Source organism: Pteropus vampyrus, unplaced genomic scaffold, assembly GCF_000151845.1.
Source record: "Pteropus vampyrus isolate Shadow unplaced genomic scaffold, Pvam_2.0 Scaffold10, whole genome shotgun sequence".
NCBI classification, from domain to species: Eukaryota; Metazoa; Chordata; class Mammalia; order Chiroptera; family Pteropodidae; genus Pteropus; species Pteropus vampyrus.
In genome coordinates this window covers 10,077,009-10,102,478 of record NW_011888791.1, presented here as the reverse complement: position 1 = coordinate 10,102,478, position 25,470 = coordinate 10,077,009, and the positions used below count along the sequence as shown (strand labels likewise).

Below are 25,470 nucleotides of genomic sequence, written 5' to 3'. Positions count from 1 at the left end.
ATTTATCATACATAAATTATATATAATTTATATGTATGTTTACATAATCATATATAATATATACATATGTAACATTATGAATCTAATAACGATATATAACATATAAGAAAACACATAATATATAACATAAAATATATTTATCTATGAAATATGTAAACATATATAATACAAAATTATCACATATTTTATATTTAATATCATATATACTATAAATTTAAATTATCTTATTATATCTATCAATCTCTCTGTATATATACCTCCTACTTGATTTAGAATTACTTTTGCAGAAATGTGACATGAATTTAGTTTCTTTAATAAGTGCAGTTTTATTTATATTTTCTATATGTTTTCTTGTGTTAGTAACTCAGTAATTTGAGTTCTAAAGCAAATTTATCCATCTCATCTAAATTGTGGAGTTTATTGGCATGATATCATTCATAAAAATTCTTTTATTAATCTTTTAATGTCTTTTGGGTTTGTATTGATGTCTCCTTTTTATTCTCCTTATTGGTAATTTTTCTTTTCACATTTTCTTTTCTTAATTTGTCTTAGAGGATAGATCAATGTTATTAATCCTTTTTAAAAGCCAAGTTTGACTTATGTGTTTTTTCTGTACTTTGATTTCTATTTCATTAATTTTTGCTCTTATTTCAACTATTCCCTTTCTTCTCTTTACTTTGGTTTACTGAGAGAAATATTTGTGTCTAATTGCAATCGTGGATTTTAAAAAAATTTCTCTCTTTATCTCTGTAATGTATTATTTTGTGTATTTTGACACTCTGCTGTTAAGCGCATGTACTTTCAATGTTTTCATCATTTCTTGATGAACTGATCCTCTTTTCTCCATGAAAAGCTAATGTTTATCTCTGTACAAAGCTCATGTACATTCTTTTCCTTCTTCTACTTTGTTTGATAATACTTTAGTCATACCAACTTTTTTATGTTCAATGTTTCATGATATATCTTTTCCACCCTTTGATTCCTAGTTGTCTATATTTTAACTTTCAAAGTGTGTTGTTTTTGATACTTTATGAATGGACCACTCCACTTCTATTTCAGGAAGACTAATAATTGTTGCCTTTAAATTTTAATTCAATTTGTGTTTAAAGTAATCACTGGTAACTTTAGGTTTAATTTATAATCTTATTTTTGATTTTATATTTTCTCAGTGGTTGGCTTTTTCTCTACTCATTCTATCTTGTGAACTGCTTTCATTATATCTTGTAGATAATAATCTAATAGGAAATTTTCTTAACATTTTTCTACCTGTAAATATTTTGTTTTATGTTTATTTTGAAGGATATTTATATTGGATGTAATTCTTTTTAATTTTTGTGTTTTAAACATATTTCATTTTGTTTTGGCCTTCATTATTTATTATAAGAATTTAGTTATATTTCATATAATTATTCTCCTGTATGTAGTCTTTTTCCATTGTTTCCTTTATATTTGTTTCTTTCCATTTGGCTTTTAGCAATTGACTCATATGTGTCTAAGCATGATTATATTTGTGTTTATACTGCTTAAGGTTTATTGGCCTTTTTGGATCATTAATGTTATCAATTCTGGAAACTTTTCAACCATTATCATTTCAAATATTTTTTCTGCTCTATTTTCTTCTTCCTTTCCTTCTATGACTCCAATTGTTTATAATATTTTCCCTCATACTCAGACTTTATATTCTCTTCTTTTAGTTTTCTTCCTCATGTGTCAGATTTTATATTTTTTTCTATCAATCTTTCTTCAAGTACATTGATATTTTCTTCTGCTGTGCCTTGTTTTCTCTTAAGCATACCTAATACTTTTTTTTTCAAAATTTAGAGCATTTATATTTTTAAAAATGTTTCTACATTTCTGCTAATATTTCCCATCATGTCATGCATGTTGTCTAACTTTTCCAACTGATATTTAAGCATTTTTAAAATAGTTATTTAAAATTTGATGTGATAATTCTAACAGCTGAGAGGTCTGTGGGTCTACTTCTAATGACTATATTCTTTTTTTGATGTTTTCCACTTTTTCTTGCTTTCTCATGTTTTTATATGATTTCTTCCTTGGTGCAACATGTTTTATAATAAAAACACAGAGAACAGAGTAAATGATATTTACTTTTTAAAAAGGATGTGTTGCTTCTTTCAGTCTACTAGAGTGGGGGCTGAGTCTATATGCTCTGCAGTTTAGCGCAGTCTATAATTTGTTACAGTATTATTGTGATTCAGTTCATCACAGCTTCAAATGTTTTGAGAGCCTGGTTGGGAATTTCCTATTCAGTCAGACATAGGACCATAGCGCTAGAGTAGTTATAGAAATTTTTGTATTATAGATGATTTTGTATTATAGATGAACTATCTAATATCTAAATATTTGGAAACTTCATCCTGCTTTATAGCTTTGCCGCTAGCATTTTTGGTGACCAAGGAAATCTCTTTGATCTCTAAGATTCCCCCTGCATTTCTTTGTTTTGGGCTGGAACAATGCTATACTACATTCTGTGAAGGTAGAAATTTTCTCTAAGAAGCTTTTCTCACCTCTCCAATGCCATTCCAGGCATTCCACGATTGACAGTCAGAAATATGTATATAAGAGGAAAGGGACTGAGTTCTCTATCCCCTCTCAGTCTTTTATAGCTAAAACCCCTAAGAGACTGAGGGGTGTTTGTTTGTTTGTTTGTTTGTTTGTTTGTTTGTTTGTTTGTTTGTTTTTTCGGCTTTTACCATTCCTCCAAAGCTGAAAGTCTGGGTTGCCTGGAGGATTCATTTTAATTTTCTTTTAATTCTTTTTTTACCTGAAAATATAGAATTCCTAGAGAAATTGCTCTGCTTTCTTTCCATCCCCATATTTTCCAGGTAGTATCCCCATGACTCAATGAAGACAAAAAAAAAAAAAAAAAAAGAAATGGGAGGAGAACACTTGCCTTGCTTCTGGGGCTCTTTTGGAGTTTATTTCCTTATACCAATGTACACATGGTTCTTAAAAGTTAATTAAACTTCTTGTTTCCTCTTCTGCATGTTAACAAGCTTGAAAGTTGCCACTCCATTATAACAACAGAAAAAAAAACTGAACAGACTGAAATTTTTTTTCTTGGATCCATGAGAGAGGAGAGAACACAGGGCAACCACTGACTCAAGACTGGAAATACAGGGAGCCAGTTACTGGAGCAGAGACTCAGAGAAGCAACTGCTGAGGGAACCAGTGGCATAGTAGAAAAATCTGAACTATTATGATTTGCTGGAAGCTCAGTACAGACAAGTCTGAGAGTTAAAAACTCCAGGGGAATCTAGTTATAGTGAGGATATTTTGGGATTTACCTCCAGAAGCCCCTCCCCCCCACACCGCAAATTACCATGGTAAATATCAGAGGAAGATCTACTCATACTTCCAGCCAGTAGAAGAGGAAAGGAACATTTTTTGAAATACATCAGGCAACTCCGTACTTCTTAACAAAGCCAGTCCTCAGGGGAAACTAATTAACTAGAGCTTAACCTTCTCAGGTATTACCTGAAGAAGTAAAAAAATCAATTCCAGCCAGCTCTAGCCTTACATGTGGGAGAGGGAAATGCCTAAATTTGGCCCACTGTAGCTGTCCTGTCTCATCTAAGTATGGTGGTGGAGGTACCACCAAGAAATACTTGTGAACCTCACAGACCAGAGGCATTCATTGGCTCACTAAAAGACTAACACCTAATCATAAAACTGCATAACACTTTTCTTCACTCTACATCTCGCCACCATGTTATTAAAGCCCTATTTACAGCAGTTCCGGAAAATGGAAATCCTAAGCCAAAGACTAGGAGAAACTATTTGCAAAAAACACATCTGATAAAAACTATATTCAAAATACACAAAATGTTCCTAAAATTCAAAGTTGTTTTATGGATGTCGACAAACTGATTCTGAAGGTTATATGGAGAGGCAAATATTCAGAATCGTCATGATAATCTAGAAGAAAAATGCTAATGCACAGATACTCCTCAATTTCAAGGTTTACTATAGAGCTATGGTAATCAAGATAGTGTGGTATTAGTGAAATAATAGAAAAATAGATAAATGGAGTAGAATAGAGCCAAAAATGGACCCCTAAAACTATATAGTCAAAGTCTTTGACAAAGGAGCAAGGGAATACAATGGAACAAAGATTGTCTCTGCAACAAATAGTATTGGGACAAGTGAACATCCTCATGCAAAAAAAAAAAAAATGAAAGAAATAAGTGATAAACTTATTCATTAACATTAAAGACTTCTGCTCTGCAAAGGACAATGTCAAGAGAATGATAACACAAGCCAGAGACTAGTAGAAAATATTTGCAATAGATATATCTGATGAAGAACTGTTACACCAGGGAGTCAAATATAAGGTGACAGAAGGAAACTTAACTTTGGGTGGCAAACACGCAATGCAATATTCATATAACGCATTATTGGACTGTATACTAGAAATATATGTAATTTTATTAACCAGTGCCACCCTCATAGATTCAATTAAAAAAAAAAAAAACCTGTTATCTAAAATATACAAAGGACTCAAAATCCAAGAATAAGAAACAAACAGCATGATTTGGAAATGGGCCAAAAATCTTAACAGAAACCTCACCAAAGAAGATATATAGCTGGCAAATGATATATGAAAAGATTCTATGTCATCAGAGAAATGCAAATTAAAATAATGAGATGCTACTATCCACCTATTAGAATGAATAAAATTGAAACATTGACAATACCAAGTACTGGTGAGGATGTGGTTCAACAGGAACTCTCATGCATTGCTGTTGGGAATTATGGTGCAGCATTTTGGAGAACAATTTTTATAGTCTCTTACAAAACTAAACATATTCCTATCATATACTCTAGAAAACACTTCAGTATTTACCCAAAAGATTTAAAAATTTATGTCTACATAGAAGACTGTATACAGATTTGTATAGAAGCTTTATTCATAATTGCCAAAACTTGGAAGCAACCAAATTGTCCTCAGTAGGTGAATGGATAAATAAACTATGGTACATCCAAACAATGAAATATTATTCAGTACTAAAATGAAATGAGCTATCAAAACATGAAAAGACATGGACTAATTTTAAAGGCATATTACCGAATAAAAGAAATTCTGAAAAAGCTAAATACTATGTGATTCCAACTACATAACAATCTAGAAAAGGCAGAACTATAAAGACAATAAAAAGTTTAATACTTGTAAGGGAAAGATGAACTGGAGAGAGATGAATAGGCTGGGCAGAGAGAAATTTTAGGATAGGGAAAATACTGTTTGATTCCATAATGGTGAATACATGTGATTATACATTTGTTCAAAGCCGTAGGACGTACAATGCCAAGATTGAACCCTTATGGAAACTGTGGACATTGGATCATTATGATGTGTCAACATAGATTCATTGATTATAACAAATATATTGTGATAGTGAGGGATGTTGATAATGGAGGAAGCTTTCCATGTGCGAGAGCAGTTGGTATATGAGAAATCTCTGTACCTTTCTCCCAATTTTGTTGTAAACCTAAAACTGCTCTAAAAAAATAAAGTTTAAAAAAAAGTTTGTTTGAAGGGGATCTGGTTATCCTCACCCAAATTTATGCCAGATAGGTCCTCCTATTTACCTTTCTCTTGGTAGAGAAAGTAGGGGGACATCCATGGATCTCTCCCTTTTCATCGAAAACTGTCATTGTCTGGAATATAGTTCCTTTACCTTTATTTGTACCCTCATTATTATAATATTATTTTTTTAAAATATATAATTTATAGGTTATCCAACATATTTGATGTTTAGGGTGAGAATGATGGTTTTTGTAGTATTTTACATATATCTATACCAGAAATACCATTTATAAACTTATTAAAACACAATAAAAATATTTTAATACTCATCCACAGATTTATGATTTTTGTTGCTTTTTATACATTTGTAAAGATTCAAGATTCCATCTGATATGTATTTCAGCCTGAAAAGAATTCCTTCATATGTTCTTATAGTGCAATTCTACTAGTGATAAATCTTGCAGTGTGTATCTTTCAAAATGTCCTTACTTTACTTTTAATTTTTATGAACGTATAAATCCCCACGCAACTTGACAGGCTTTCCTTTTTCTTCCAGTGACTTGAATATATTTTCATTGTCTTCCATCTTGCTTTATTTTCAAAAAGAACTTAGCGAGGAATCATCCATTACTTTTATTTTGTTCACCTTATCTTCTTGTAATGTGTCTTTTCTGTGACCGTTTTAAGATTATTTTTTTATTTTTCTTTGGTTATCTGCAATATCATTATGATGTGTGCTGGTATGGTTTTTCTTGTATTGAGCTTAGATTTATGGGTTGTAGGTATTTTTATCACAAATTTGAAAAATATTTTCATTTATTTCTTTAAATACATTTCTACCTTACAGCTTTCTTCTGATACTGCAATTTTGTGTATATTTATTTAACTTAATATTTTTCCAGAGGTCACAGAGTTTTTTTTTCACCATTTTTTTCATCATTGTTTATGAGTAGCTAATATCTATTGACCTGTCTCTACTTATAGAGATTACTGGAGTTCTTTTTTCTGATAACGCTCTTCTTACTGGTATTCTGCTCTGTACATTTAAGGCACCTGAGAGTCTCTGGTCTCCAATCTCTGTCTCTTAAATTGAATAAGACTGTTCATGCTTTGCCTGGTTTTCCTTCCTGTGCTGTGGTTTGTAAAATGTCTCTAGGAGCAATAACAACAAAAACATTTTTTTTTTTAATTCACTTTTCTCAAAGATCACAGTTCTGTGCATCCTCCTTTCTGATGTCTGAAAACTGTATATTTTCGTACTTTTTTTTCTTTTTGCTGCTTATTGTGGAAGGGCTAGTTCAGTACTAGTTATTCTGTCCTGAACAGAAGAGTAAGACTCTATTTCATTTGTTGAAAATGACAATTATTCATTACAACCACAGTTAATCTGGCATAAAATAGACATAAAGTAAATTGAACCTATAAGAATATTTTTCATTTAGAGAACTAGGTGCATTATTTCTAGAATAACTCCATATTTGACATTTTCATCAATTAAAATTTTGAATTATTTTCTTGAGCTGTTTTCTCTCTTGGCACTTAAAACTACATGTAATTTATGAGAACTCTTAATCATATATGTATTAGTCTTTTTATTTTTGAGGATTAATTTCAACAACAAATATTTAAGATCAAACTGGAAAAATGAAGCTGTCAGTTTTTTTAAATTAAATTTTGATAAATAAAAATCCATTAAAATTTTAAGAAGAAGAAAGTAAAATATGATTTTTTGGACTCACTGTCAAGTATTTTGATGACTGTTTTCCATAAATTATCTTCAAATATCCACATTTGTAAAATATTCAAGTAAAATATTCTGATATTTAAGAAACTCAGAGCATTTATGGTAAACTTTCAGCTTTCTTATTTTCTAGACTAAGACCCTACAATTACAGTTAGGATGTGAATATTATACTATGGTTAAGAGAATTTTTAAAGATGAATAAAATTTAATCAACAACAATTAATTACTGTCAAATATCATGCCACGGGATTAACAATAACAAATACTGCCTGTTGTTTCTCCCCAGGCTAGTAAATAAAAATATTTGTATATTCTTTTATTATTATTATTATTATTATTATTAAATTAATTGGTGTGGCATTGTATATTCTTTTTTTTTAATAAACTTATTGATGTGACACAAAATCATATAGGTTTCAAGTGTACAATTCAGTAATACGTCATATGTATATTGCGTTGTGTATTTATATTCTTAAATATATCTTGAAGCTTTTGAGCTAACAAGATGTCTTCCCAGATTTAGGGAAAGTTTCCAGGCTACATATCTCTTCTTTGTGCTCTCACGGAGTACCCCGGTCATGTTTCAAAAATAGAGCTTAATTTACAAAATTGTAATAATCTGTTGACTTCTTTTCTCCATTTGATTTCAAATCCCATGAGGCCATAAATGGTATATTTTTCACTCCAGCATCAAATACTGAGTAGATATTGTATACTTACTTGTTAAGTAAACAGATACATAACTTATTTTTATATTTCAATTTGTATAAATATAAGATGATTCTGGTAGGAATATGAACATTAGTCAAATGGTTAGATGCTAACTTTGTATTTTGTGTCTTCTCTTACAGGCTCTTAAATCTGATCTACAATGGAAAAATTTCTTTTTTATCTGTTTTTCATTGGCATAGCAGTGAGAGCTCAGATCTGTCCAAAGCGTTGTGTCTGTCAAATTTTGTCTCCTAATCTTGCAACCCTTTGTGCCAAGAAAGGGCTTTTATTTGTTCCACCAAACATTGACAGAAGAACTGTGGAACTGCGGTTGGCAGACAATTTTGTTACAAATATTAAAAGGAAAGATTTTGCCAATATGACCAGCTTGGTGGACCTGACTCTATCCAGGAATACAATAAGTTTTATTACACCTCATGCTTTTGCTGACTTAAGAAATCTGAGGGCATTACATTTGAATAGCAACAGATTGACTAAAATTACAAATGATATGTTCAGTGGGCTTTCTAATCTCCATCACTTGATATTGAACAACAATCAGCTGACTTTAATTTCTTCTACAGCATTTGATGATGTCTTTGCCCTTGAGGAGCTGGATCTGTCATATAACAATTTAGAAACAATTCCTTGGGATGCTGTTGAGAAGATGGTGAGCTTGCACACCCTTAGTTTGGACCACAACATGATTGATAACATTCCTAAGGGGACTTTCTCCCACTTGCACAAGATGACTCGGCTAGATGTAACATCAAATAAATTGCAGAAGCTACCGCCTGACCCTCTCTTTCAGCGAGCTCAGGTACTAGCAACCTCAGGAATCATAAGCCCATCTACTTTTGCATTAAGTTTTGGTGGAAACCCTTTGCATTGCAATTGTGAATTGTTGTGGTTGAGGCGTCTGTCCAGAGAAGATGACCTAGAGACCTGTGCTTCTCCAGCACTTTTAACTGGTCGTTATTTTTGGTCAATTCCTGAGGAAGAGTTTTTGTGTGAGCCTCCTCTCATTACTCGTCATACACATGAGATGAGAGTCCTGGAGGGTCAAAGGGCAACCCTGAGGTGCAAAGCCAGGGGTGACCCTGAACCTGCAATTCACTGGATTTCTCCTGAAGGGAAGCTTATTTCAAATGCAACAAGATCCCTGGTGTATGACAATGGAACACTTGACATTCTTATAACAACTGTTAAGGATACAGGCGCTTTTACCTGCATTGCTTCCAATCCTGCAGGGGAAGCAACACAAACAGTGGACCTTCATATAATTAAGCTCCCTCACTTACTAAACAGTACAAACCATATCCATGAACCTGATCCTGGTTCTTCAGATATCTCAACTTCTACTAAGTCAGGTTCTAATGCAAGCAGTAGTAATGGTGATACTAAAATAAGTCAAGATAAAATTGTGGTGGCAGAAGCAACGTCATCTACGGCACTACTTAAATTTAATTTTCAAAGAAATATCCCTGGAATACGTATGTTTCAAATCCAGTACAATGGTACTTATGATGACACCCTTGTTTACAGGTAAGGAAAATTCAGCAAATTTTTATACTTATTATGCATCTTAGTGTAAGGCCTGTTAATGTACTACTGATTTTTTTTAATTGGCAGTGCTACACTGTACTGTAATTTATATAGTACTTGATTTTATAAAGTCTGTAATGTCAGGCTTGTGAAAGGCAAATACATGTGGGGAATTATTTCGAATGGTGTTATTTTTAGAGAGATCAAATTTGTATTTAATATTATGCTTACCTATTTTTTTCACCTCATTTAAGAGATGTGACTATCAGAGAACAAGATTTATTTATTTTAAAAATTCAAAAACATACCAGAACTTACACATCCATATGAGTGTTCTTTCCTTCAAGGAAGTCACGTTGGGAGGCTATACCATTATCCCAATGATGCTGCCATTGCTCAAAGCACTTTTGGAATTATCTTTAGAACCTTCGTCATACTATTTTGAATATCCTCAGTGGTGGCAAATCTTCGTCTTTTGAGGGTGAATTTGAATTTTGGAAACAAGCAAAAGCCATTTGGAGCCAAGTCTTGTGAATAAGGTGGGTGATCAAGATGGGTATTGCCATTTTTGGTCAAAAATAGGATGTAACTATAAAATAATGAGACTGATATTTTGAGTAATTGAGTTATGTGTGTGTGTGTTGTCTCATATACACTGGTTCTTAAGACAGTTCCAAAGAGAAAGTTTATAAATAGTTTGAGCAGTGTAAGTATCACTGGAGTTAAGTATATAATCTCCTGTGAAGACACTGATCAAGAATTTGCATCTGACTAAAGAATTTCTGGTATGTTTTTTCTAAAGTTCAGCCTCATTGATTTATAGTCACATCTTGTCTCAATTTTCAGTTGGAAATATTCCTTTTTTAACCCTTCTATATAGTTTCACTTGTGATAGACTATTATTACTCCTAGGAAATCATTCAAAATCATGGCTTCAAAAAAAAAAAATATATATATGTATATATTTGTCTTAAAGCTTTTGAGAAGTCAAAAGCTTTATATACCTATGTGATTTCTTGGAGATAATTTGATTTTCACTCATATGGAAATAAGATAAATGTTTGAAACTGAGCATGAGTGCTGGTAGGAAAAAACAAAACTGGCCTAGCGAGCCATGTGATCAATCTTGGGCAAGATTCTATCTGGTGGAGTTATAATTTCCTCATCTTTAAAAGGAAGGGATTAGAGTAAATGGTTTCTAATATCTCTCTTATTACTAAATATAGGGAGATGTAGACTATGATGCATGACTATTAGCATAAAGTTGTTTGCTTTCGTCATACTCAGCTCCTCACCTGGGCTGTGTGCCGAAGACAAACATCCATCCCTACCCTCCACCTTCCTGTAGCTACTACACATTCTGTATATTTTAAATGTTAGCTCTATGAAATAAGGTAGGTTCTATTATCCAAATTCCAAGATTTTAATCCTGCCATGAGAAGTAAATTCTATGTGACTTTGAGGAAATGGCTTGAATTCTGGACTCTGACATTTGTCATGTGTAAAATTCTGATAATGCTTACCTCATACAGTCATTGTAAAAATTAAATTATAATGGATATAAAATGCTTAGTAATGCCTTGTATTTATCGTCACTCACTAAATGGTAGTGATTTCAATCACAAATACATATTCTGGCCTAAGAGTTTCCTGGTATATTTAAAACATATTGTTCAGGGAAAAAAATAGAGTTTCAAGCCTTTTTTCCAAATTAAATTTTACTGTAGGTCATAGTTTAGGTTGCCACCAAAAAAAAAAAAAAAAAAGTTTAGAGGATAAGAGGCATCTACAGAAGACTTTTGTGATGTAATAAATACAGAGATGTCTGTAAACTCATCAAATTTTAGAAACTGTGTTCTGAAAGTAATTTCTTCATCCCACAATGCAGAAAGGCGAGGGATTTATGTTTTCAACAGCCTTGCCCTGTTCATATTTATAGAATAATATTACTCATACATTTTCATCAAAATCATATATAGATAAAAACATACTGGGAACAAAGTGTTGAGGTTTAAAAGAGAACTGAGATCTGTAAATAAGATACTTTAATCTTAGTAATTATCTTCGTTATTAAAGCTAGTTTTACTAGATGCCATTCCATAGCAGCTTATAACTGATTTGGAAAATAAATACTTCAAAATGCATTTCCACTCTGGTTTTTAACGTGATTGTCAATGTTTTCCCTTCCTTCAAATTGGCTTTTAGTCACAGAAGTGTTGTAAGTGCTAAATGGATTTGTTTAGTAGTCAGATAATGTCACAGTCATACCTTTCAAAAGCAATTTGTCATAAATGATTTTTGAGCAGTGGCTTTTATTAGGAGTTTTGCTTTGCCAAGCAATGTAATTAGTAAGCTTGTCAAAGGCATGGTGCAGGCATCATTAATATAATGCAGAATCCAACAAATAAGTTTTAGCCATTTTAACTGGGTAAACATAAACTTAGATCATTTTTCTCATATTTCATATCTGTTTTAAATGGGCTTATCTTAATGAGTACCAAAATGAAACAGAACTGAAGTCATTATGATTCTGTGTGTGTATATGTTTTGTTTTCTTTTTAATATTAACACAAATTCCATTGTCCCTCAGAATGATACCTCCTACGAGCACAACTTTTCTTGTCAATAACCTGGCTGCTGGAACTATGTATGACTTGTGTGTCTTGGCAATATATGATGATGGCATCACTTCCCTCACTGCCACAAGAGTCGTGGGTTGCATCCAGTTTACTACAGAACAGGATTACGTGCGATGCCATTTCATGCAGTCCCAGTTTTTGGGAGGCACCATGATTATTATTATTGGTGGAATAATTGTAGCATCTGTGCTGGTTTTCATCATCATTCTAATGATCCGGTATAAGGTTTGTAACAATAATGGGCAACACAAGGTGACCAAGGTCAGCAATGTCTATTCTCAAACTAATGGGGCTCAGATACAAGGCTGCAGTGTAACGCTGCCCCAGTCCATGTCCAAACAAACCGTGGGACATGAAGAGAATACCCAGTGTTGTAAAGTTGCCAATGACAATGTGATACAACCTTCAGAAATCTGTTCAAGTCAGGACTCCTCTACCACTACCTCTGCTTTGCCTCCTACCTGGACTTCAAGCACATCTATGTCCCAAAAGCAGAAAAGAAAGACAGGCGCAAAGCCATGTACCGAACCACAGAATGAAGCAGTCACAAATGTTGAGTCCCAAAACATTAACAGGAACAACTCAACTGTAGCTAGTCGACCTCCTGATTCTGTCACAGAGGGGCCCACATCTAAAAGAGCACATTCAAAGCCAAGTAAGTTTCTCACTTTGCCCGCTGAGAGATCCAGAACAAGGCACAGGTACTCCCTGAATGGAGAAATTAAGGAATACTATTGTTATATTAACTCACCAAGCACATGTGGACTATTTTTTAAAAGAAGCATGTCTATGAATGGAATGTTAATTCAGTCCAACAGTTTTGAAGGGCATAGTGGAAAAGCAGCTCTTTCAAATTCTGAGTATATATTGGAAAGCACCGTGTAACCTACTGTTTCTTTTTAATGAAAAAATTATTTTGGAAACTCACATAGGAAATTGGAATTTGAAATTTCTCTCCTGTTTTTCTAAAATATAGCTAATAGAGCCAAGGTGTATAAACCTTCTAGGGTATAATTATGTATGTAAATTTATATATGTTTATGTATATAAATTTATGTATATATTCATATATATATATATTATATATATTAAAAATGGTAAGGGAAAAATGCATAACATAGCAGCACCTAGTGCCTTTTCCTATTCTAGAACTAGCTTCCAGGTTCTGCAGTAGCAGATCACAAAATGAAAGTTGTCATAGGAAAAATAAAGTCTTGCATTAATAATGATATTTCCTCTAGTCTTACAAAGGATCGCCTATAGATAATTGGTATTTTTCAATGAGTAGGCTGTCTATTTTTGTTCATTGACAGTGGTGTTGTTTTTAGGCAAATATTGTAGAGAAAATTCTGTGTTGTTACATTATTTAAAATAAAATATTCAATAGCTTTACCCAGACAGTGTTAAAATAAGTACCCTTCTAAATAACATTTTTTGTTCAGGCGCCATAATGGTTCTATGATAGTTTTTATCCAGGACACAGCTTTTTAAGTGGGAGGCAGAAGAAAATGCAATTGATTTTACATTTATCAAAACAATTCAGTTCAGTTTTAAGTTACAATTTTATATGCCTCTACCTGGGCATGTGAAGGTATTTTCATTTATTTAATACACATTCGCTGAATGAATGTGTATTATTTTTTTGATGCAATTTAAAAAGGGAGATAAAAATATAAGACTGCCTTATCAAAGAGATGTTTATTTTTATCACCAAGTAATTTAAAAAACTTCTAATGAAGTTCTTATTACATTTATAAGTAATATGAAGTCATTGCTCATTAACCAGATAGTGGTTTTGTTTCTCCCTTCTGTGCTGTGATTTTGAATTGAATGTTTTTCTTTTAGAGTAAATGCATTTATTATTTTAACCAAAACGTGTGATAAAATTTAATTAGAAACCATTCAACTTTAAAAAAAATGTTTTTAAATTTATTCAGGCAATAATATTTATTGCTGCTTGTTAATACGGGGTTCTTGGATAGTCATTGAAATCAAGGTCTACTTACAAATGTTCCCATTTACTTGTTGAAAGTCTTACAACATTATTTGCCAATTTGGTGATATTTTATTAAAGATTCATAAACAAGGGTTAACATTAAGGGTTTTTTGTTTTTGTTTTTGTTTGAGAATAAGGCTCATGTCAGAACTTTGCACAAAAATTTAGCCATAAAGTAATGAGTTTACTAACTCAGATCACTTAAAATACCATTTGAAACAAGTTGAAGAATGTCAATCATTAGTTTAATTTCCTTCTGCTTGAGGCATATATAAAATTTTTTGTTAATTTTAACTGGACTGAGGTACATCTTATCACACATGATTTAATGTGATAGCTTTCAAAAGAGGTCAAGGTTAAAGCAGTTAGAGATTGCTTTCCATGCCAGTCTAGGTGTTTCCTAAGTACCTTCTGTGCCATGCTTCCCTTTCTGCAGTTTGCCCTTCACATTTCTAAAATCTACTTAGCCTTCATGGGTCAGGTAGCTAGTTCTTAAGAGGAATAGATAAGATCACATGAGGTAGTATTTTATAATATCAAAAGTTTTCGACACTATTTTTGTAATAATGCTCTAATTCCAACCAAACAATTTATTTTTTAACTCAAAAATTTGATACATGAATATCTTTTTTTCTTTTTTATATTGAGGTATAATTAACATATAATATTGTATTATTTTCAGGTGTATAACATAATGATTTGATATTTGTATAGATTGCCAAATGATCACCACAATAAGTCTAGTTAACATCAGTCACCATAAAGAGTTACAGAATTCCTTTTTTTAGTGATGAGTACTTCTAAAATATACTCTCTTAGCAGCTTTCTAATATACATACACTATTCTCATGCTGTACATTACATTCCCATGACTTATTTTATAACTGGAAGTTTATACCTTATGATTCTCTTTACTCATTTTGCACCCCACCCCCTATACCCCCAATGTCTCTGACAACCACCAGTCTGTTCTCTATATCTATGAGCTTGGATTTTGTTTGTTTTGTTTTTAGATTCTACATATAAGTGAGATAATATGGTATTTTTTTATCTGTAATAATGCTTTAATCTCAACTAAACATTTTAAATCTAAATTAAATATTTATTTCTTCAAGGGGTGCTAATTGACAAAAGTATGTTAATTTCTTTCCTTCCTGGTTTTTACATTCTAGTATTTAAAAGTCATAACTATATAAAAGCTTTTGAATCTTAAAGAAAGGAATCCTCAAAGAAGGAATCTCTGACATATGAAGATTGTGATCAAGGGGGCTCTAAAACCATGCAATATAGACAACGGCTTAGCATTTTTACTCAAAGCTAATGATTAAAATATTTTGTATTTTCCAATTGTCTGTATTTTTAGAAATCAATTTCCTTCTTATGTTTTTAATGAAATTTTAAATATCTTTTATTTCTCATAAATACTTGGAAATCTATAATATCTAACCTTGTGAAATTTATAGCTTGACTAAAGCAATTGAAGCCATTTAAATTTTTGTTACTTTTACAAGACTATTTTAAGGGTGTGTTAACCAAAGTTTTAAACATGTCTTCTTAGAAGTGTGTTCCTAGTGTCTTTCAAAAGGTTTATATTTTTAGAAATCACCAAAAAATTGGCCTATCAAGAAGGCCAAAAGTTTTTTTGTTTCTGTTTGTAAGTATATGAAAAAAAATTTGCTTAGGGCTGTTTCAGTACAAAGTAACTAAAAAATAAATCTATTGGGAGATTGGGAGTTTTAAAGGTACCTGGTATAATGTCAGAAAAACAATAGTTACTAAGATGAATAAATGAATGGATGGATAGACAAATAAGTAAATGAATGGGGCCAAGGAAAAAGGTGCAGTAATAAGAATTTTTATTAATTAGGACAAGGAGATTTCTGGTTTAGATATTATATAACTATAAACAAGAAATTATCGGTCTCTTTTTTTTTGTCATTTGTTGCTGGTTAAGTGATGTGTATATACATGTATATACACATCACTTAACCAGCCATGTGTATATACATGTGATCCAAAGCATGCAGTTTGCTGTTTGTTGTTGCTGTGTATAGGTTACATAAACTGTTCTTGCTTTCTTATTCATAAATAATTTTCTTGATTTTTAGCCATTATGCATTGTGGTTTCAGCTTGTTCAACATAAACAAACAAGTAATATATTTACAGAGATTTACTCCGAACTTTTTTTTTTAATTATATGTGTTCCTATGTTTTTTTTTTTTTCCTGGATAATTGTCCCCAGTTTGAAAATGTCAAACTGTTATTAAAGCAGGTTTTTTTTTTAATATATGTAGTATCTGAGTGTCATAAAGGGATAGTGAAGCATCTAAAGCTGCCTTAAATCCTAAATAGAAAAAAATGTTAGTTTCGATGAATATTATTTATTTTAGTTACAAATAGATTAGTAGAAGTACATTAAATATAGTAATTTCAATTAGATACAATAACACTCTTCCTGTGGCCAATTAATTTTGTATTTTTTTTCCAACCATTAAATGTAGTTAATTAAGTTGAGGTGACAGAAAGCTATCTTATGCTTTCAGACAGTTGATTTTAGCTGCTTTGTAGTACAGTTTACTAAACAAGTTTTAGAATATAAGTTTTTGAAATATTGTAAGCTATCTATAAACACAGCAAGTCCACTACTGAATGATGCATACTTTCTCCAAAAGAATTTAAGAAATTTTAAAGAATTAAATGTATTCCATTTGTTTACAGGAATCTCTTTTTATCTTTTTGTGAAGTATTTTCTACTTCTCCTTGAGGCACTCATAAAGTTCTTACTTCCAAACTAAATTTTAATTTATTTTATTTGCTTGTATTAATAGTGAAAGGCAATTAAATATTCATTTATGAAGTTAAAGCTAATAATAGAACAATTATCACAAAATTCACATCAATTTCCTTTTAGTTCCTAAATTTTAGTATTTTCTCCTATGTTTATTTGTAATAATAAACTGAAAAAAAAAACATTGTTAAAATGTCAATAACTAAAAGAATTCCAAACCATAAAGCATCTTATTGTGTATAATATTGTGAAGATAAATGGGCCATTTTTCAAAGAAGTCTGCAGATATCAACCCACTTTTGTCTCTGTGTGACAGAATTCCAATTCCATTTTATAATGCTGAGAAAGCAATGTTCATTTATATTAGACAGAATGAAGACTATCCACTCACTTTTCCTTGTTCAGTCTTCTCTTGTGTCTCAAAGAGTCAAGTCTATTTGTCTTAATAGTGTATGTGGATGCTTCTGTGTGTATGTGTGTGTGAAATGTTTTGAGAAAAGAAAGGACTTCAGTAGAGATGGATTGGATAGGAAAAGGATATTTTTCTTATCTTCTTTGTTTTATGATGATAATAATAATAACAATAATAACTTACCTTATGTTTGTGGGTTAAATGTTAGTTGAGTTAAATTTATGGGTAAGAACTATTTTTTTTTTTAATTTCATAGAGGAAAGAGAAATTAAAGTTAATGATGGGAATTTTATAATAGTTTCAGAGCTCTGTCTCCCAGATTACCCAGTCCTTTCTCTCCCATGCTAAATTAATACATACTGAGATTACAAATACAATTAGTTTTGTCTTTTTTGTTTGTTTTTGTTTTTGTTTTGCAACAGAAACAATCCTTTCTGAAGCAGTACAGATGATCACTTAATAGTGAAAGAATGGTAAACGTATTATTGTAATTGAGTCATCCTAAAAAATGTGGTGTTATATAAAGTGGGACATAGTGGGACATCGAAAGTAGCAGTTTGTAACTGGAAGTATATTTAAGTATGAAATTACCTAGTTAAGGTAATGTTAAAACTTTGCAATTTTTTACACTTAAAAAATTACCCAGGTCCTAATGTCTTCTGATTTGGTCAGCTATTTCAAAGTCGAAATTTAGTATTTAAAGTTATCATTGGATAAAATATGCACACTGTACATATGTATATGTCTATATAAGTTAAAAACCTATGTAAGTAATATAGACATATTAATACATATAATTATAAAATTAAAATCATATTTTTATGTCTCACAACATGGACTATAATTAATGTAACAATTAAGTATAAATGTGCTGGCTATCAGAGAACTTCTCCCAGAACAACTGTACAAACTATTTATCAGATTACAATTGAATATAAACTCTCCAGTACAAATTTCTTTTTCTGAACTTCCTTATGATAACATCTCTACGACTTACCTAATTTTATCCATTCTCTTCACATAGGTGACTATTATGTCCATGAATCTTAAAAACAAAAACAAAACAATTATTTTCAAGTATATTCAGAGGAAAGCCATGAAGTTCCTTTCATTTTGTGTTTGGAAATTGATGTACTTACAGTCTTCTGAAGTATGAGCTAGAGAGATACTGTGATTCTGTTGCAAAATATATCCAACAAATAATTAATCTAGTAACATGAAGAGGCTTATTAAATATACCATGTTGGCTTTACCATAATGTAATTTCCTAATCCTTTTTTTCTGTATAATGCAAACATGTCTTATTATTGCTTTCAATAATCTGGAGATGTAAAGCCTAATCTTCAGAAGCCACTGTAAATTTATATGAATAATTGTGCTGGAGCTTTTATAAGAAAGTATTTTCTTATAATAATATAACACTTACCTACTGAGAAAGAAGTAAGACACCTAATTTTTTCTTACCATTGTGTCACTTCTTAATGACCAGTATAAGTATTTGCTTTAAAAGAGGATATTTTGGAAAGAAATAGAATGTGTGCTATGCAGTCTTATATAATGATACTAAACATTTATAGCCAATTGCAACATATATATGGATATTTAAAGGCAGAGTGTTTGCACTTAGAACATTACTGTTTTATATAAGGATACATGGGTACTTAGTAAAACATGCTATTGTTTCGGGAGTTATTGAATAATGGCTTATACTGTAAATGATTATTTTTTACTCTGTGTGGTGAATATAGTGAAACTACATTTCCTGTTTTGGATTCTTTTTTTGCTGATGTATCTTTTCTTATTCATCAAATGCAACTCTGTAGTTGAAATGTTTACTTTGAGGAGGGAAAATTAAAAGAAGCCTTATTCTCTTATTAAAGTTTTACAGAAAAGGTGCATTCCATATTGATAAGTATTCATTTTAGAAAATGGAGTAATATTTTTAAAAATTCTAACTTTATAGTATTATGTATTAGAAAGTAGCCATAGAGAACTATAAAGTATTATAAAAGTCAGTTGCAATTAACCCAAGGACTGGTAAGTTTAAAAAAAAAAATCTAGATAAATCTTTAAGAGGAATCTTATCAAGTTTTCAGTAAGAAATGTTTTAGAGTCTGTTTCTTACAAAAATGAATTGTTCATAACACTGAAAATTTTATTCCCAGATGCTTTGCTGACTAATGTTGACCAGACTGTCCAGGAAACACAGGTGAGATTCTTGCTATGTATTGCATACTTCAGCACACTCTAAGCGGGTATATTCTTTTATAAATGAACTTTTAATTTTCATTTTGCTTGCTTATGTAACGTATTGAAATTTTTAATCAAAATTTAGTGTCAGTAGTAAAGACAAGTTCAGTTAAATGAATTTTCAGTTCCCAAATTTAGACATATTTCTGGTTAAGTGAACATTTTTGATTCATACTATAAGAATAAATGGAACACTAACGTGACTTTGGATTCACTCTTGGAATTATATGTGATATAATATGGGTTTTAAAAATATTTCCTAATATGAAGACAGTAGCTCATGAAGACAGTAGAGTAATAAGAATATATTCACTCCTATCCTTGACCTTCAAATCATAATAGGAGTTAAGATGATACATTATATTTCATTGAAAGTGGAGAAGCAGAAGTGTTTCACTGTTATCTAAAATGAATGAAGCTGCTATAAAATGGAGCAAAAGACTACCCATGAAATATTCATAGCGTTCCTTTTGTCTGTAACCAGTTACTCTTCTTGGTGTCTTTTTTTTTTTTTTTTAAGTTTCAAATGAGTATTTGATTTCTGCATTTTAATTGGTTCAGGAAATGTGTATCCAGAGCAGAATAGCACTTTAGCAATCTGTTCAAACAGCTGGAATCATCAGCCATTTGTTTAAAGTTTGGCACAGGAAAAGTATTCTGCTTTTAAAAGTTCTAAAAAAGGCCATTGATTTATTTCTTGGTAGTAAAAATAGGGTCTTCATTTTTAACATTTTTGTATTTAAAAGATAACAATAACTTAGACAATCATTCAGGGTTTCCTCTAATGAGTGTCATTCCCAAATCAAAAAAAAAAGTTTTTTTTATGCATCATTTCTTCGCTGAATTTAGGATTCCATTCCTATGTCACAAAAAATGAACAGATGGCTCACTGGAAACAATCAATTAGCACAGTGTCTGTCACATACTTTGTGTTCTGTTCTGTGTACTGAACTGACCTGCAGAAAGGTGCATTGTGTTACCACCACACACCACTTCTCTATTTCAATCTTAATCTCTCTCTCTCACTCACGCACACACACACAGACATGCGTGCACACGCACACAAACACACACATGCTTTCTCTCTTTTCACATTCTCTCCCTCTCTTTGGTATTAAAAAGTTCATTTATCATGTAACTTTGGACATTTATCTGTCCTGAAAGAAAGGATATCTATAGGAATGTATTACGAAGTAAATGGCTAATCTATGAGAAGTATGGTCTAGAATGATGCTAAATATTCTATCAAAATTTAGAAGCAGGAGAGTCAATCTGAATCATTTTTCAATTATCAATTAAAAGTGATTTCTCAAATATTCAGATTTCATGGGATATGTTACATATTATTGTGGTTATTTTACCACATTGTTAGAAGTCCAATTTAGAGAAAAGTAAACTCCCTCCCTATGAATTTGTGTACTACCTTAGATAGAACAGGGTTTGCCAATGTGATAATTTCATAAGATTTATAATAATGACTTTCTTTGTCCTAAAGCAATTAGTATTAATACAGAAACTTTGAAAAATATAATTAAAAATAAATATCTAGTTAAAAATAAAAATATAAATCTGTCATAATCCAACACTCAAACACAAATACTAATAATCTGGTACACAACCTTTCCATGATTTGTCATTTGTACATGTAGTAAATTCATGTGTATATAAGTGTCTTTTGCATTATATTTACATAGTGAATGTATATATGTGAGATATGTCACCTTTTAAAAAAACTTTAGGTTGAGTCTGTGTTTAGTTCCCTTTATAAAACAAATGACTATGTCACCAGATCATAAAAACTTCCCTTTATAGTCTGGATAATTCTTTTTTCTTTTTACAAGCATAAGCAAGAAAAATAAATCCACAGGCAAAGAATAATTTTAACAAAATTAGGTGGCAACACATCATTTACTTGTTAGCCAACTCCTTGCTACATTTCTATTATCAGATTTAAGTCACCATATGACCTCAGTATAACTATTCTTGGTTCCTGGTAAATGATTTCTGCTTGAGCAGGCCTATCATATCTACAGCGGTCAGCACAAACAGTGATGCTTCTTTGAAGAGACTGTGACCTGTGTGCTCTGAGTCTTCTCATAGCCTTTCACATGTCAACAGTACTTTACAGGGTGTTAATGAAGTGAGGAAGAGAGCAGGAAGAGATTACTTGTGTTCACAGTTTCTCCGCTCTTTTTTTTTTTTTTTTTGAAGGGAATGTAATATAAAATTTATTTTAAGTTAATATTTCCTGCTGGTAATATGTCTTTTCCTCCCCAGAAGCAAAATATATTTTCTAAAAATTTGGACACTGCCCATTGCATTAAATTTAAATTAAAATGTCCCCTATGTATATAAGACAGTAAAAGTAAGCAAAACAAACAAACAAAAACAAACAAAAAAACACATTTCTCCACATTTCTTGCATAATATGTCAAAAACGTTTCCAAGATAACATTATTAAATTGATTATACCACAGTCTCTAATATAATATCAAGCTCTAATAAGAAGATACAGAGCAGGCAGAAAGCTTTCACCTAGTCAGTGGTTTAGGTGTTCTTTTTCATAGTCAGATATCTGTTAAGATGATTTTTTTTTTCCAAGGGTGAAGAGTTAATACATTTATTTCATTTCCATTAGCCAGAATATGCCCTATGCCAATTTTCTTCCTTAAAATCCTCCCTGTATGTGTACAGAAATAGAGTGAGCTTAAAATAGTTTAATGTATCACATGTTATACTTCTATAATAAAATCATAAGATTCCAATCACACTAAGATAAATTGAGAGCAAAAGGGAAAGATATTATTTATACAATTAGTGATAATTATAAGTAAACTGGTACTTACATACAAATTAATCTTATGATTGAAGATTTTTATCCTTAAAATGAACCTGGTAAAACAAATGATATGCCATGTTTGGTGGTTAAAATAGGAACAGTTGACTTTTTTGTATTTATACTGAAAATACCTTAAGTAAAATTTCTTATAAAGTATTTGTTATATTTAGACCAACAACAAAATATGTGTACATTGTGTGAGTGTATTTAAGTATGCATGAGAAATACTACTTTTCCTGTGATTGCTTCCACTAGCTTTTAATATAATTGTTTCTTGATTTTAATAAATTTGACATTATTTTGCTTGGTATTGATCGAGGTATTTAAATTTTTAAACTATGCCATAAAATCTCTGCTACAGATACAATTACCATGAAAATCATACAGCTCTTTTAGAGAAACTACTAATATATAAATGAATAAAAAAGTAATATTGATTACAAATAAATAATAACTAGGAAAACACAGAATATATATGAAGTGAGAACTAAAAAGCAAAACAAATGTGTGTATATGATCCAGATATCCCTCCAATTTTTGTTTCCAAAGGAAAAATGACCAATATAAAATATTTGGTTTTGTAGTTTTTAAAAATGATATTCCCTTCAAGTAATTGTTTTAAAAGTAAAAGTGATAAAGTAAGCCTATATGTAGAAGACATTTTAATTATTTTTACAATAATTAAAACACAATTTTGACATATTTACTTGAACATTTCAGAAAGTCTGGGGGGGGAAAATGAACTGTAGTGTCAGCAATGACCTTTAGAAATCATTATCTTCTTTTTTAGATATCCTAAGTATATAAGATAAACAGCTTTAATAGTTCTTAATTACATTCTGAGTTAAGGGCAGTAACAGCATTTTCCCAGAATGCATTCAATATCAGGACATTTTTCCTTCTCTTAATGTTGAGGTAGATTTAATTTGTGCTTTTCTTTATAGTGCTCTTAATAAGACTGTCACAGTGTTTTGCATGATACCCTTTAATTGTTATTGAGGACCATTACCAAAATGTGCTGAACCTACCTCAAATTCATTATTTTTAGTTCTTGTAGAATTTTGCCATAGTTATTAAAGTCTATTTTGTTCTTTGTGATACTTATGGAATTCTGTATTCCATGTTTAGATATTTATGGAATCATCATTAAGAGTTTGTCTATTTGATAAGTAAAGTAAAAAGTATCATTTCGAATATCCTACATATACAAGTTTTTATTCGGCTTCATATTATGTAATCATTTCAATAATAATAGAAGCCTCAGGGCAGGCAGGTTCACACCACAGTTCTCCAAACCGATTATCATTTCCTAATCTTCAAAATCAACAGCTTTTATGTAAACCATAATTCCACAATTTGTTAATAATATTATTATGTAATATGAAATTGAATCAAAAACTCTTTAAGATATGTCAGATTATAGAATCATTACTTTGATATTAAAATAAATTTTGTTATTCTAGAAGAATTTATTTTAGTTTTAAAGTCAAACTAGTTCTACTATTCACTATATTCTTCTTCCTGGTGTATTTAGTCTTTCCAACATTTCTACTTTCTGAAACTTGAACTTTGATATAATGTAATTATATCTTTTTTTCTATCAAAGGGAATATATTATTGGAAATATAAAAAGAAAAAACTTATTGATATTCAATCTCATCAAAATAAGCTATCTATCAACCTAATAGAGAAAAATTTAGATCTATCTCATGGTAATTTAAAGTGATTTTGTAATGGTTTTTTAAGAATATTTAAGGTAAAGTATGACATTGCTAGCTATATTTCAGTAGTTTCCAGAATAATTATTTTTCACAAATAAGACACATATCTATTATCTATGAACAATCCTCAAACGTGTAAATCTTTTATTCGGTAATGCTAAAAAATTAATTTGTGCCCAAAATAACTTCACTTATTGAAATTATCAAATATTTTGAAATATTTTCTTAAATAAAATATCTCTACAGTATTTTGCCTAACTTTATCACATAATAACCTAAATAATCATAATGTACTTTAATAATTTTATAACCAAATTATCCAAATATGTTATACATCAGCATTTTGATATTGAATATTCAGTAGATAACTAAGAATCTATATTTCATGATTCATTTGTGCTTTGCATTTTATACCCCCAAATTCTAAACCTCTAGTTACTTTTGAATGAGGAGAAAAATTACTTCTTTTTTATATGTATAAAAACTGTATATTTCTCAAAAATTATTTTCCATCTTCATTAAGGATAGATTTTACAGACATATCTTAAATTCAGTACTAAATGCTAAGTACTGAGAACCCATGTTAGAAGAAAAATATTTTTATAATTTACCATTTGTATTATTTTCTTAGAGAAGTGTCTATTGTATGTGATACATTTAACATATTAAAATATTTTTAAATGTTTTCTATGTTATTTCTTTTAAAATCATTTTAACGATGGAATGCCTTTCTTGTGAGTTATTGCCATTTTTTACATTTATTGTACTTGTTCTGTGGGTGAAGAACTAATTATTGAAGATGAATAATTTTCTTCATTATCATTAAGTGTATAATTAAATTTTATGTAATTTTAATATGATACAAAACTCCCAGCAGGATATGTAAAAAAGTAGCAATCACTTAGGCTTTAGTTGTGGTGAACAAATTTAATATGTTCGTATTTTTAAAACCAGTATGAATATTTTTTAAAACTTAAATGTCATACATTAATGAATAAAATCATTATATTTTTTATCTTGAGAATATTAATGTGGAACACCAAAGCAAGAGAAAATGCCATTTCACATTTGGCTTTCACTTGCAAAACTATTTAGGCTTAGTACATTTAGATTTTTTTTTTAAAAAAAATCCTTTTATATATCTACCAATTTTAAATTACCAAGCAACATTTTAAGTGCTAAGGTGCATGTCTAGGTTGTTGTGCCTTGTGTTTTATAGCAAGAAGCTCCTGCCTGAGTGCTTACAGTTCAGTAACTTCTAGATTTCTAGCACAAT

At 30.6% G+C, this 25,470-nt stretch overlaps 1 protein-coding gene across 4 annotated transcripts in view; it reads left to right on the top strand.

Annotated features, from left to right (window-relative positions):
- LRFN5 (leucine rich repeat and fibronectin type III domain containing 5) overlaps positions 1-25,470 on the top strand; it is a 243,866-nt gene that overhangs the window by 217,393 nt on the left and 1,003 nt on the right. For 2 of the 4 annotated variants that reach the window (XM_023521759.1, XM_011376254.2), the window contains 3 exons: positions 8,144-9,548; positions 12,139-12,842; positions 19,550-19,593. In XM_023521759.1, coding sequence (XP_023377527.1) covers positions 8,164-9,548; positions 12,139-12,842; positions 19,550-19,593 — 2,133 coding nt within the window. In that variant the 5' untranslated portion in view covers positions 8,144-8,163. The remainder of the gene's footprint in view (positions 1-8,143; positions 9,549-12,138; positions 12,843-19,549; positions 19,594-25,470) is intronic. The other 2 variants (XM_023521773.1, XM_023521766.1) reach the window with 1 other exon arrangement.